Source organism: Sorghum bicolor, chromosome 1 (assembly GCF_000003195.3).
Source record: "Sorghum bicolor cultivar BTx623 chromosome 1, Sorghum_bicolor_NCBIv3, whole genome shotgun sequence".
Classification (NCBI taxonomy): domain Eukaryota; kingdom Viridiplantae; phylum Streptophyta; class Magnoliopsida; order Poales; family Poaceae; genus Sorghum; species Sorghum bicolor.
Genome location: NC_012870.2, coordinates 749,409 through 762,866, shown reverse-complemented (window position 1 = coordinate 762,866; position 13,458 = coordinate 749,409). Strand labels below are relative to the sequence as shown.

Here is a 13,458-nt window from a genome sequence, read left to right as displayed (position 1 = left end):
AAACACAACGGAAGTTCACAGCATTACATGTTGACAAATTCAGATCACCAGTAACCCCATAGGTTAATAGCATACTATGTTCATATCATAAGGTTGTCCCAGCTCCATTGATATGTATTGACCACAACTTAAACTCACAAAAAAGAAATCTAATACAAGATACACATCGGTTAACCAGTTAGTGCTTGTAACCAGTGCATACCCCATTTGGTGGTTTTTGAAAGGCAAAATTGCTAAAATCTAGAGGCACCACAGTTTTCTTTGATACCATCAAGCCCTGGACTAAAAGTTCATGATCAAGATGTATAGATCAACAGAATTACAACATCTCTGTAAAATGGAAGGATGTAGAACCTGTGTCAAAACTGGATTTCTCACACTACATCCAGGATGAGCTAAAGGGCTTCTCTGAGCTGAAACGTCTTCAAAATAGCTCTAGCTTTATCGTACTCATTAAGGCTGACCAATACGTTTTTCAATCGACGAGCTAGACCACGTGTCTCTTCCTCGCTAATGCCTGACGTGTGTCTCCTCTCCAGCTTGTTTCCCAACTCAACCACTAGATCTACAAAAGGCTGCAGCTTTTGACTTTGTTTAGGCCAAACTTCTGAAAGTGAGGCAGCTATTCGCTCAGCCCTAGTGATTGCATCGTGAACATCCAGGATGATACTCTTCATATGAGGAAGAATCTTCCCTCTCAGTAATTCGTCTAAAGCAAGCTTCTCAACAACATGCTCTGCAAGGATGTCTTTCCACAGACAAACGTTCTTAAGAAGACGTATAGCAACACCAAATCTATACGCAGCATACTGAGAGGCACCTGGAACAGTCCTCGTCACCATTGATCCCCAGGCTGGTACTGAAAGATCAGCAATGGCCTCAGTTAGACGGCTTCTCACAGAAGCCAGTAATTGATGCAAATCCTTGCTTGAGGTTGGTAAATAACCGATCACCATCCTACTAGCATCCACAGCGTTTCTAGTCCTTTGGGTACTCAATACATCCCAGCAGTGCTTAATACGGTGGTGCAGAATAGGGAGAGCCACCTTTTCTACTAAGACTGGAACCACATCAGAATCATTCGAACCTGAGGGACTCTCATTAGCTTGCATACCGTAGTCAAAAAGAACCTTATGCCAATCCATGTCGAAGAAATCGGTTGTTTCATGGAGGGGATCCCATTTCAGGAGCTCCAGTCTCACAAAAGGGGTGAACACAGACGGTGCACTCAGGGCTACATGAGCATCTCGGTATGCAGAGGGGTATTGAGTTTTCCAGCCTTCAAACTTGTCCTTGACAGTTCTAAGGCTCGAGTATTCCTCTTTAGCATCATTGAACACATGGTCAGCAGCCTTAAGAAACTCATCCCGGCTGGAAACATAAGCAGTGCTCTCACTGTCACTTTCATCAGTGCTTAGCTCTCCTTCAATCTTCTCAATGCCCTTATTTTTCACTGCAGATGCCAATCTCTTGGTCTCTGACTGGGTTTTCCTTCGTCTCCTGTTCTCTTCCCTGCGCTTAAGATCCATACGCTTCTGCATGTTGATATCTCTACCAAACTCATCCAACTCAGGTGGGAGGTTGGAACTTTCCCTAGCAGCAGCTGCTGCTGCTTGGGCAGCATTTGATGCAGCAGACAGGTAAGCTGAGCTTGATCCTTTGCTAAGAATAGATACTGCAGCATTTACAGCAGCTTCAATCACACCTGATTCATCAGCTAGGTCAGCTGCACGCCTCTCAGAAATAGCCAAAGCTCGATTTTCATGCAATTTCTGTATGTTTTCCTCCAACTCCTCTATTAAAAACGCCTTGTCATTCAAAAAATCACACATGACAGAAACATAATCCCGGAGCTCCTGCATATAGACAAACCTCTTTTCGGCATCCTGCAAACCACTCTCTAGGCTTGATATCTCTGAAAGAGCTTCGTTAAGATGTGTGTCGGTCTTAACTAAAGCACTGACTGTTGTCTTGTGAGTCTCCCTAAGCTTTCGGATGTTGTCTTGCAGGGCTTTATTTGCAACATCTGCTTGCTGAGCGATGGACAAGAACTCTGCAGTTCCAGATGCAAAAACTGATGCTGCAGGCACAACACTGCTAAGGGAGGGCTGGTAATGGGAACCCACTGGGTATCCAAATGGCTGTGGCTGAACATGCATAGCAGCTGGTACGCCATTTGCTGATCTCTGAGTAGAAGCGTCGTCCATCCTCCTACCAAGCCCCTTTCTGAACTGCTCTTCCTCCCACCTCCTCTCTTCTTCATCATCGTCATCGTCTCTATCATCCTCAACCATCCTGTTGCCATCACTGAGAGTCCCCAAACTTGTGGCAGGACCCCTGTTACTGATCCCGCCGAATACACTTTTTGTGCTCCTCAGGCCATCACTTGGCTTGTCAGTGTACATTGCAATCCGATCCCTTGTCTCATTGTCATCCTCATCACTTGACTCATCACCACCACCCCGGCTGCTCAGCACACCACCACCATCAAGAGAGATATAATCTGGCGCCGCATGCCTTGGCTGCTGCCGCTGCTGTCGCTTTGCCCTGATGGCATCGATGGTTGCACGGTCAGGTATCACTGGCCCTTCATCCTCTTCATCTCCTTCCTCCTCTTCCTCAGATTTATCTTCCTCCTTGTCATGCTTCGGTATCCTTGGCCCAATGCTGGCCTCAGACATAGGTTTCACCAAACCTTTAAGAATAACCACAGTTTCTGCTGCAGCTGCGGTGGTGGTAGCTGGAGTGGAACTTGCAGGGATACCAGGCAACTTTTGTGACCGGGGCTCAGTCGCCGGAGTCTGTGGTTGGGAACGCAAGAGGCTCCCAGGGAGCGGGCGCGCATTCTTCTGGAGCTCCCGGAGGCGCTCTGGTGTGTACTCCCCAGCATGGGACTGGAAGTTGGACGGCTTAGGCGCTGACGCAGCAGCGACGGCAGGCGCCGGCGAGCTCCTGATCCGGTCCCTGGCGGGCGTGAGGCGGTGGAGCGCTCCGGCGGCCGGGGACGCCGTGCGCGCCGGGCGCACCGAGGCCGTCGGGGGGCGGCGGCGCTGCGCGAAGGGGCCCTCCTCGGCGTCGTCCTCGTCCTCGTCGTCCGCGAAGCTGAGGCGGCTCGCCCCCTGACGTCTCGGCGGCGACTTGGGCTTGGGCACCGTTAGGGTTTTCGTCTTCGTGGAGGTGGCGGTGGAGGGCTTGGTGTGGCTGCCGCCGTCGCCGTTGGCGTCCTCGTCGTCATCCGCGCGGCGGCGAAAGTTTTTGCGGCTGCTACTCATACCGGCTCGGCGGGATGTCACCACCTGAGGAAACCTGACAAGTTTGAGGTGTTGGATTAAGGCGAGCGTATACAGAAACCTTCGATTCGTATAGAAAGGTGAGAAAGAGGACACTGTGATCGAACCTGCAGCTGCTTCGGCGGCGGCGTCTAGGGTTCCGGCGAGGGAGATGGCGGGCGGAGCCGGTTGGGATTTGGGAAGATCCGTGCGCGTATGCGAGAGCTTGGAGACGAGGGGCTGCTGGGTTTGGGTGGATTCGATTCGTATCCAACTTGGAATCGATTGGGCCAAACGACTTCGATTTCGACTTGAGGCCCATTGCATAGGCCCAGTTAGTATTGGGCCCGTTTGCTCAGCGTCGTCGTCTTCATGAGTGGTCCGCAGTCCGCACCACTGCTGCATCGCCATTTCTCCGTCCCAAAACCCTAGGCTAGTCCCCCCCTCGGCACCTGATCGATCGGAAGGCCATGGCGACGGCGAGGCTCCGATCCGCGGCCTCCCTCCGCGGGGCTATCCTCCGCCACTTCTCCGTGGGTCCCGCCTCGACGGCGCACGCCGTCTCCCGGGTCCCAGGTATCTCTCCGCCTCTCGATCGCTCCCTTCTCTCCGCCGTGGCTGTACACCCACCTCCGTGTTAGCTTCGATCCCAAAAAATGGTGGCGTCTAAGATGCCAGTGCATGCCTGAAATGTTTGAGGCACATTGATCTGCATGTTTTCTTGTTTGATTATTGTTATGCCTGGCGGGAACAGGTGTGCGCTCTTCTTCTCTGGTAGTTCGGTTGCGGCTACGTCATTTATAACTGTGAATTGTTAGGTTTCTTAGAAAAAAAAACTGTGGTTGTTAGGGTAGGTGATGGCTCCTTTGAACGTTTCGAAGGAAACGTGGTATTTGCTAGAGGATAGGATGCCAGATGGAGTACTAGCCATTGGTTTTAGAGACTATTGTAATTTGCAAGGTTCAGTGATGTTATCTTCAGCCTCGGTAAATCCCTGCTCTAGATTCAAAACTAGGTATAATTTGCGAATGGCCTAATACCTATTGTTCGATGAGCTCCACTCGCACTCTATAGTTACATTTTGACAGCCTACTTACAGTGGTACATAGGGTGCAATTTCTGGTATGTTATGTCAAATCTATTGTTTCATTTCCATATTTTTCCATCAAATAATAATGTGTACTTTGACTGAAATTGTCTGACCTGTTGGAAAACTGAAGCGATTGTTAATGTTCCGCATATTTGTTGTAGCTTGTGTGCATCACTGTAAAGCACTATACCATGCCAAACTTTGTTCATTATTTTTTTTCTTCTTCTTCTACAGATTTCCATGTTCATCAGTCTATTATGTGGAGGCATTTCTCAACGTCTAGGCCTAATTCTCTTGCAAGGCATGACAACTTTGGTCTGGTTGCCTGCTTGCACACTCAGATAAGATGGGCTTCGCAGGCTGCTGCTGTGAAAGAAACTGAAGCCAGTGGTAGCAAGATAAGCATTGGACCCAAACCCAAACAGATCAAGGAGGATGACGAAGATGCTAACCTGGTATATCAAGGGCCAATATCATCAACCATAAAGAAAGTGAAGCTTCTCTCTCTGTCCACCTGCTGCCTCTCTGTGTCACTAGGGCCAGTGATAACATTCATGACTTCACCTGACATGAATGTGATCCTCAAGGGAGCGGTTGCATCCACCGTCATTTTCCTCAGTGCCACTACAACTGCAGCCTTGCATTGGTTCGTGAGCCCATACATTCACAAGCTCCGGTGGCGTCCTGGTTCAGATAGCTTTGAGGCTGAGGTGCTGACATGGCTAGCTACTCCCCTCAAAAGGACTGTCAAGTTTGCCGATGTCAGGCCTCCCGAAACAAACAGGCCTTTTGTCACCTTTAAGGCTGAGGGGAACTTCTACTTTGTCGATGCTGAACACTTCTCAAACAAGGCCTTGTTGGCTAGGCTAACACCCCAGAAGCTTCCCCATGAGTCTGCGTTCAAGAACTTGTGATTGGAAGTTGTTCCACTTGCCCATGCCTTCACTTTTGGTCGTGAGCCTTCGTAGGCCGTTTGAAAACATCTCTGTGATAATTCTTCCTGCTAATACTTTCCTGAAGACGTGTTACTATATATTTGTAATGTTGCTTACATTCTATATGTGGAGATTTGCTAGCTGTTCTAGCAGTTTAGTTTAGGAAACACTATGAGTTCTGGTGTTGACAGTTGGGTCTGCACTTTGAATAAGTAGGTGGTAAGATATCTGCCTGGGATCTTTAAATGTCTTTTTATATCTGAAATTGTCATACTTCGCCTTGCTGCCGGCAATGGCTTGAAATCTGATTGCTCAAATGTAAGCTGGTGCTCCTGTGTTGCCTTGGGGCAGCATGATAACTATTTGCGTTGGGGGCATGATAACATTAGAGTCGTTGTACAAGAGTTGTGTGTACCTTTACCATTTGCTTCCTGGTTGATTCGTGCAACCAAGGTTCATCCATGCATGGAGCACGGTTCTCGGAATATGATCCTACAGGCCTGTATGAAGTACCATGATCCTTTCGTCTGTGCGGGTAGGCCTCGTTTGCCGGCGTTGCTAAGCCTTGTGTGACAGGCTGACACCCGTCGAATGGCTTTTAGTAAGGTGTTGCGGGATCTGATCATGTTTCTGTTTCCATTTAGGCTTTGTTTGGATATAGTCAGATTCACATCAATTCACATGTATTGAGGTGGATGAAGTGGAATTTGAACTAAATTCCACCTCAATTCACACCAACACACATGGATTGAAGTGAATCCGACAACATCCAAACAAGGCCTTACTAAGAAAGAACTCGATCAACATCAATGACAGGCCAAAGTTTTTTTTTTTAAAAAAAAAGTCAGTTTGACAATCATTCCTATATTAACATGAAAAGAAAAAAAATAAAGGATAATGTGGTATACTTATCAAACGGAACTCTCAACGCTGCCGTTCTGCATTTTGTATCACAATCCACATCGGCTGAACTATGGTGCTTATCTACTACAAAACATGTATTAGGACACCACAACTCAAAATCTCTTGATTTGATTACTTTACGAACAAATCCTTGTTGCAAATCAACACCGATGACAATACCATTCGCGTTTCAGTCAGAATCACATCGTTGCAGATAGCAAGCAAAATGTGGGCATTTCAAACCATGTGGACAGCAGCAAAATTCCACATTGGACACTTGGTCAGTTGCGCTCGGGATTATTCGGACACCAAATCCTCCAACTTCTTTCAGAACTTTGGAACAGCGTAGCTTTAATTGCCATCACTAAGCCCATCTCTTTGTAATTCTTCATCTGCATGAAGAACCAGAAAGTTCAGTTTACGAACAACTTCTAATTTTACAAACAAGCATATCATTTGAAACATTCAGCTATGGATATCAATGGCAGATTACAAATAACCATCAGGAGGCAGATTACATACACATAATTATCAGGAGAGACTATAACAAGAGTTCGAGACATGGTGAAAAGAAACAAAAGTTCCAGCTTCACATTCTTTGGCTTTAGCTATTAGTATTTTCTCTGGTTTTTATAAGGACATGATATGAGTGGTGTCAGTGTCATTCAATCCAAATACTGACTAAAAGTACCATACATGCAATAGAACTAGCCGGCAATTGCATATTTCAAGATCACAAAGCAGCAAATGACAAAAATGCAACTGACCTCATGTTGAGCTGACCGTTCCGAATGTATTGGAAAAGTGAAAGACCATGAGCTAAGCTGAAAAAGAAAGAATTTGTTAGCACCAATACAAGAAATACAAAAGAATTTGTTAGCATCAATGCAAGAAATGCAAACAATGAATATCTGAATAACATGCTTTGATACCTCGTGAAAATTTTCATCCTCTAACTTCAGATACATAACAGGTTTGTCATCATCATTGCTTCTCCTTTGATTTGTATTTTGCATGGGTTTTCCTCTGCACGCTCGACAAGTGACTAATGACCAGGCAATCCACAACAAATGAACACACGTTCACATACAGGGGGATACAAATATTAGGTATTGTTGATCAACACGTCATCTTACATGGTAATTGGTACCAGGCTAGAAGCAATAGAAAGCGGAAACAGAATATATTTCTCACCTCGAGCATTCTGACAATCATCAGGTATGAAAATTGAAAGGCTGCCTGAATGTTGAATGTCCACATAGCTGGCATTCTGCAAATTGGAACACAATTTGCACATTCCATCCTGTATATAAGTCAAAATAAGTGTAAACTGCCATATTTCCTTGACTTTCTGAAAGGCAAGATGTAGCAGAGGACTGTCAAGGAGATTACAGATCCTACAATGACACAGTTAGTATTAGTTCAAATCATAACACATAGAACCAATTTATTGCAAGCCAGTGTCAATTCGATGAACAGAAAATCAACTTAATAACTCAAAACACAGAATTAAGATAATAAAATTACAGTTTGCAAGGAACCCCATCAACTCATGGACGACATGCCGTTAGGACAAAAAATTGTCAAGTACAACTTATACAAGTTGGCAAAGGAAACATCATTTCTATTGGGATGCAAATTCAATACATAAAGTACTGCAAGGAAACAAGAGTAGCGATTAATGAAAATCACTTTATTGTAACAAAATCTTTGTTATGAATGAATAAGTTAATGCTACAACTTACAACAAATGGAGTATAAAAAGTACTCCAGCATGAGCCCACGGGCGTATTAAAAAAAATACGGATGATCTCTACGGCCTCCAAATCTCATCCCAACAATTGTCAACCACCTTTTTAACTCTCTTAGTCTGACAAACTCCTCTCACTATGGTATACCAAATGACAGCCTCTGGCACAATATACTTAGCCAGCATGACCATTACAACATCTCCTGCTGCCCTATATCTATCTCTATAGCATAGCCTCATGACCAGTCCCTCTAAGAATTCCCTACCTTTCCCCTCTACAACTCCAATCTCCCGCAAGAAAACATTGCATGTTACTGTGTCTGGATCACACATTTGATCAAGCATCTGGTTAAGCAAGTCCATTGCCCGAGGTAGGTCATTTGTGCGGATCAGCGCATCCAATAGAACATTATAAGTGATGACATCTGGTTTGGCATCACCCTTTGCCAGCATGTCATTAAATAGACGGAGACCACCATCTACCATCCCAGACATGCATAAACCTTTCATCATTGAAGTATAAGCAATGGTATCAGGTGCACAGCCACGACCAAGCATGTTTTTCCAGACCATCATAGCATCTTTTAATCTCCCTACATCACACAACCCACTGATCAATATACTGTAACTAATGGCACTTGGCACACAGCCAACCTTTATCATCTCCTCCCATGTAGAGAGTGCCCGTGATGAATTACCAATGTGGAAATATCCCCGAGTCATTGAGCTGTATGTCATGATATTTGGGATACATTTTGCATCTACCATTTCTTCAAATAACATTTCAGCTTCTGTCATCCTCCCAGACCGTGCAAAGCCATCAATCATTGCTGAATACAAAACAACATTCGGCTTTACCCTAGCTGCCACCATTGCCTCCCACACCATCAATGCCCTGTCAACCTCTCCTGACTTGCAAAACCCAGCGATCACAGCTGAGAACACAAACTCACTGGGTGCAAGTCCCTTCCTCCCCATTTCCTGAGCCACCTTCCATGCATCCTCCACTCTCCCACACTTCACCAGCCCATCGACCACTGCTCCGTAGGTCATCAACCCAGGCACAATCCCTTCATTCTCCATTCTTCTCATGATGTTCATTGCTGCCCTCGCCTTCCCACACAACAGTAGACCATGCAGCAGCACATTGTATGTCACCGCGGTCAGTGTGCAACCCTTCAGCTGCATAAACCGAAATAGCTTGGCTGCCCCATTGACATCCCCTGCACGCAGCATCGCCCTCAGCACAGGGTTAAAAGCCTCAGCAGACACCACTCCATCGACCACCATCTCATGAACCAGCGCCACCGCGTCTTCCACCCACCCTGCATCTGCCAGTGCAGAGACGACGGTAGAGTAAGTGAACTTATCCGGCACAAGATTCCACGCTGGAATGACATCGTGGAGGATTCCCAACGCGATTGCAAGATAGAGGCCGGGGTTCCTTGGGACCATAGAGGAGCAGATGCACTTGAGGAGGAGGTTGAAGGAGAGCAGAGTGGGAGTGAGGCCAGGGAAGCGGCGGAGGGAGTGGGAGAAGAAGGCCGGAAGGAGGTGAGGGGGGAGGGGAAACCGGAGTAGCGCGGAGTTGAAGGAATGGTGGGTGGTGGCGGCGGACGTGGGCGGGGAGAGGAAGAGGCGGAGCGCAAGGATCGGGTGGGGCGAGCGGGCGAGGGCGGCGACGAGGTGGGGGAAGATGTGCGGGGAGGCGTCGTGGGGAAGGCGGCAGAGGAAACCGAGGACGGACGCGGCGGACGGGGGCGGGGAGGCGACGGCGAGGGATCGCGCGACGGATAGGAGCGTAGGCCCGGCGGCCGGGAAGAGCTCGGCGGCGAGGGGTAACTCGTCGTCGGATGAAGAGGACGAGCGGCAGCCGCGCGCGGCGGAGGCGGCAAGGGAGGGAAAGCAGGTGAGACGGCGGAGGGAGAGGGGGAGGCGGGTGGCGGGATGGGGCATAGGGGGAGGCGAAGCATGGCGGTGGGAAGGACGGCGGCGGTGTTCAGCCGGAGGAGGGCCGGCCTTGCAGCATTTTTGCTGCGGGGTGGGCAATTCTTGCAAAATCTCGGTTTAGGGTTTATGGGCTAATAAATACATTGTTTTTTTCCTATGTCGAGCATCCTCAACCGTTTTGCATAATTGGTTTGGCAAATGAGGGAGTTTGTCAAGTCTCAAAAAAATATGGCAAAGGTGAAAAGAGGCAATCTCCAATGGTTTGGCATTAATCACTTCGCGCCAATTTACCAATGCTAAGTGTGAACAGGTTTGGCATATATGCCAATCCTTCCTCTCTTTTTGCCAAGTTAACAAAATTGCAAAGTCTAAATGCCAAACCGTTGGATAAGTGTTTTCAAGACTTTTTTGCAAATACATGAATGCAAAGCTTATTTGCAAAACGGTTGGGGATGCTCTTATAAAAGTTTATAATTTTATGAGTCCTTAAAAGAAGTTAGAATAGACACTGTGCAGTTGATCTTAACTTTTCTTTTCTACCTCCCACGTTACTTTGTATCTCCAACAGTTTTGCATTTGGGATTTGCATTCTTTTAATTTGCCAAAAATCACAAAATGATGTACCCAACAGTTTTGTATTTGGAGTTTGCATTTTGACCGACTTCGTAAATGAGAGAGCAAACTTGACATAATTGCCGAGCCACGGATGGCTCGGCAAAAGCCCGATCGTGCGTGTCTCCCGGTCCCCCGCGCGATCCGGATTTTTCTTCGCGCCATATATGTTCCATCGTTTGCGATAGAAACCCCCCAGCCCTCCACGCGCTGCCATCCGCAGGCAATCGAAGTCGCGAGGGACTCCATCGCGAGCACGGGCCCTCCACGCACTGTCGTCCGCTGCCGATCGCGACCGACTCCATCGTGCAAAAACAACTGGCGGCGCGGGTACCTAGGCGCGCGAAGAAGTCGACCGCGCGGGACCACACGCCACACGGAAAAAAATCGCATCTGGGTCCACTTTTGGTAAATGCTAAGTCAATTATGCAAAACCCTTGGAGATGGCTTATTTTTAGACTTTGTATTTTGTTTTGGGAGTTTGCAAACAACAACAAATGCTAAGTCAATTATGCAAAACTCTTGGAGATGCTAACCTAATGGCGTTGGGTGAAAAAGTAAAAAAATAATCTTAGATTTGAGTTTCAGAGCTAAAAGGTTATAGATTTCTCGAGTTTTACCAATTTCATATACAAGTATCTTCATTTGATTTCATAAAAAAAGATATTATAATCACAATTTTTGTATGGAGTCAAATAAAGATATTTTAATTATAGATCTGAGATCTAAAACGTTCAGTTTTGAGTTTTTTATTTGAAGTCATTGAGACATTAAAAAGGATAATAACACATTCAGACTTTTCACACCATAGTTTGACACTATTAGAGATAAATCTGATAGAAGTGGTGTGAAAAGCAAAAAAGTTTAAATCAGCGACACCTACTCCCTTTTTGGTAAAAAAGTCGTTTTAGACAGCGACATGGTCTCTAAAGCATAATTTTGACTTCTTATTCTTATAAAAATATTTATTGAAATTTGATATATGTATATGTTTTAAAAAATAGTTTTGAAGATAAATCTATTTATGTGGTTTTCATATTTTCAAACTAAGGCCTTGTTTAGTTCCTAAAATTTTTCAAGATTCACCATCACATCAAATTCTGCGGCACATGCATGAAGCATTAAATATAGATAAAAAAGATAACTAATTGCACAGTTCACCTGTAATTTGCAAGACAAAATCTTTTGATCCTAGTTAGTCCCTGATTGAACAGTAATTGCCAAATAAAAACGAAAGTGCTACAGTAGTGAAAATCTAAAATTTTTCGCGAACTAAACAAGGCCTAAACGACTTAAAAGTTATGCATAATTTATATTTCCAATGTTTGACCCAAAGCTTATTCAAAATGGCTTAATTTATCAATCTTGAGGAAGAATGTGCGCTTAACTTATTTAAATGACGAATATGAAATTGTAAATTGTAAACTTTTATAATGAACACACAAGAAAAAGATTTAAATATATATATGGTTACAAGGTCAGCCTTAGAGTTTTGTTAGAGTTTCATGGACTTTAAATATGCTGATATGAGAGCATCTTCAAGAGATTAGCCAAAAAGACTAGCCAAATTTACTGATTTAGATATTCTCTAAAATAGATTTGACAAAAAAATATTAGAGTACTCCAAGAGCCTCTATAAAGGATGACTAGTGAGGTAGGCTATCCAAAAGTAGAGAGCGAATAAGGTGGGATAAAGAGGTACTAAATTTGAAGAGTCATTTACAGAGTTTGTTGGAGACGTTTTTCCTTCAACAATAGCCAAATTTTATCTTTAGAAAATGAATTGCCTAATCTCTTGGAGATGCTCTGACACTATATTAATAAAGAGAGATATGATAGAAGTGTTATGAGAGTAAAGATAGTTTTAGGCCATCCTCAGTAGGGATTTCATGACCTAGTTTCCAACACATCTATGTTTTGGAAAACAGTGTGAAACTCTTATCATCTCTCTTTTTATTAATATAATGTCGTATCAACATATTTAATATTCATAAAACTCTAATTAAACATTATTGAGACTAATCTTATGGGATAAAACTTTTCTACACTAGATGCGTTGAAAACTGTAATATAAAATTCCCATTGCGAGTGAACTAACATGAGTGGTCCATTTAGTTGGTGAGGTGAAAAATTTCGCGACACTGTAGCATTTTTATTTGTTTGTGATAATTATTATCCAACGATTAATTAGGCTCAAATGATTTGTCTCGTCAATTTCGACCAAAGTATGTAATTAATTTTTATTTTCGTATATATTTAATACTCCATACATACGTCTAAAAGATTCGATGTGACGAAGAATCTTAAATTTTTTTTAAATATTTGGGTGGAAGTAAACAAGGCCTAAGCTGTTGCTGCAGCTACCGACAAGACCAGAACCCATCGTTATGGTCTGATAACATTCGATCCTGTTTGTGCTTCGGGGGCTGCGTGTTCCAAAATTTTTGCAAAGACTTTTCATGCTTTTTCGTCACATCTAATTTTACAGCATATACATAGAGCATTAAATATAGATAAAAATAACTAATTATATAATTCACTTGTAATTTACGAGACGAATCTTTTAAGTCTAGTTAGTTTATGATTAAACAATAATTGTTAAATACAAACGAAAATGTTTTAGTAGTCAAAATAAAAAAAATTCACAAACACCCCCTACTTTACTAAGGCCTTGTTTAGATCTAAAAACTTTTTGGATTTTGACACCGTAGCACTTTCGTTTTTATTTGACAAACATTATCCAATCATGAAGCAACTAGACTTAAAAGATTCGTCTCGTAATTTACAGGTAAACTGTGTAATTAGTTATTTTTTATCTATATTTAATGTTCTATATATGTGCTGTAAGATTCAATGTGATAGGGAATCTTGTAAAGTTTTGTGTATATCTAAACAAGGCCTAAGATCGCAACAATCATTCTGATGTAAGCACGAAAAAAAAGATACATA

The 13,458-nt window shown here is 44.1% G+C and overlaps 3 protein-coding genes across 5 annotated transcripts; 1 reads left to right on the top strand and 2 right to left on the bottom strand.

Annotated features, from left to right (window-relative positions):
* LOC8061395 (transcriptional repressor ILP1) lies at nt 1-3,606 on the bottom strand. The gene is made up of 2 exons (XM_021458469.1): nt 3,398-3,606; nt 1-3,306 (listed from the first exon to the last, which is right to left on the bottom strand). The coding sequence occupies exons 1-2, from the start codon at nt 3,589-3,591 to the stop codon at nt 396-398; spliced, it is 3,105 nt and encodes a 1,034-aa protein (XP_021314144.1). The 5' UTR covers nt 3,592-3,606; the 3' UTR covers nt 1-395.
* LOC8060854 lies at nt 3,655-5,693 on the top strand. Its single transcript, XM_002466035.2, has 2 exons — nt 3,655-3,845; nt 4,594-5,693. Exons 1-2 carry the CDS (start codon nt 3,740-3,742, stop codon nt 5,271-5,273), a joined length of 786 nt encoding a protein of 261 aa, XP_002466080.1. The 5' UTR covers nt 3,655-3,739; the 3' UTR covers nt 5,274-5,693.
* Nucleotides 6,200-9,982, bottom strand: LOC8060853 (pentatricopeptide repeat-containing protein At4g20090). Of its 3 annotated transcripts, none has more exons than XM_021458473.1 (6): nt 7,943-9,982; nt 7,725-7,852; nt 7,392-7,594; nt 7,130-7,242; nt 6,965-7,021; nt 6,200-6,589 (listed from the first exon to the last, which is right to left on the bottom strand). In XM_021458473.1, the coding sequence occupies exon 1, from the start codon at nt 9,901-9,903 to the stop codon at nt 8,011-8,013; it is 1,893 nt and encodes a 630-aa protein (XP_021314148.1). In that variant the 5' UTR covers nt 9,904-9,982; the 3' UTR covers nt 6,200-6,589; nt 6,965-7,021; nt 7,130-7,242; nt 7,392-7,594; nt 7,725-7,852; nt 7,943-8,010. The 3 variants fall into 3 exon arrangements, with proteins under 3 accessions (XP_021314148.1, XP_021314157.1, XP_021314151.1); XM_021458482.1 differs by having other exon boundaries at nt 7,130-7,223; XM_021458476.1 differs by lacking the exon at nt 7,725-7,852.

What these genes read in the sequence shown, in the direction of transcription:
- LOC8061395 (XM_021458469.1), bottom strand. Translation starts at nt 3,591, where the DNA reads ATGGGCCTCAAGTCGAAATCGAAGTCGTTTGGCCCAATCGATTCCAAG. An exon ending in CGCCGCCGAAGCAGCTGCAG is followed by an intron (nt 3,307 to 3,397) that starts GTTCGATCACAG and finishes CAAACTTGTCAG; the next exon opens with GTTTCCTCAGGTGGTGACAT.
- LOC8060854 (XM_002466035.2), top strand. Translation starts at nt 3,740, where the DNA reads ATGGCGACGGCGAGGCTCCGATCCGCGGCCTCCCTCCGCGGGGCTATC. An exon ending in CGCCGTCTCCCGGGTCCCAG is followed by an intron (nt 3,846 to 4,593) that starts GTATCTCTCCGC and finishes CTTCTTCTACAG; the next exon opens with ATTTCCATGTTCATCAGTCT.
- LOC8060853 (XM_021458473.1), bottom strand. Translation starts at nt 9,903, where the DNA reads ATGCCCCATCCCGCCACCCGCCTCCCCCTCTCCCTCCGCCGTCTCACC.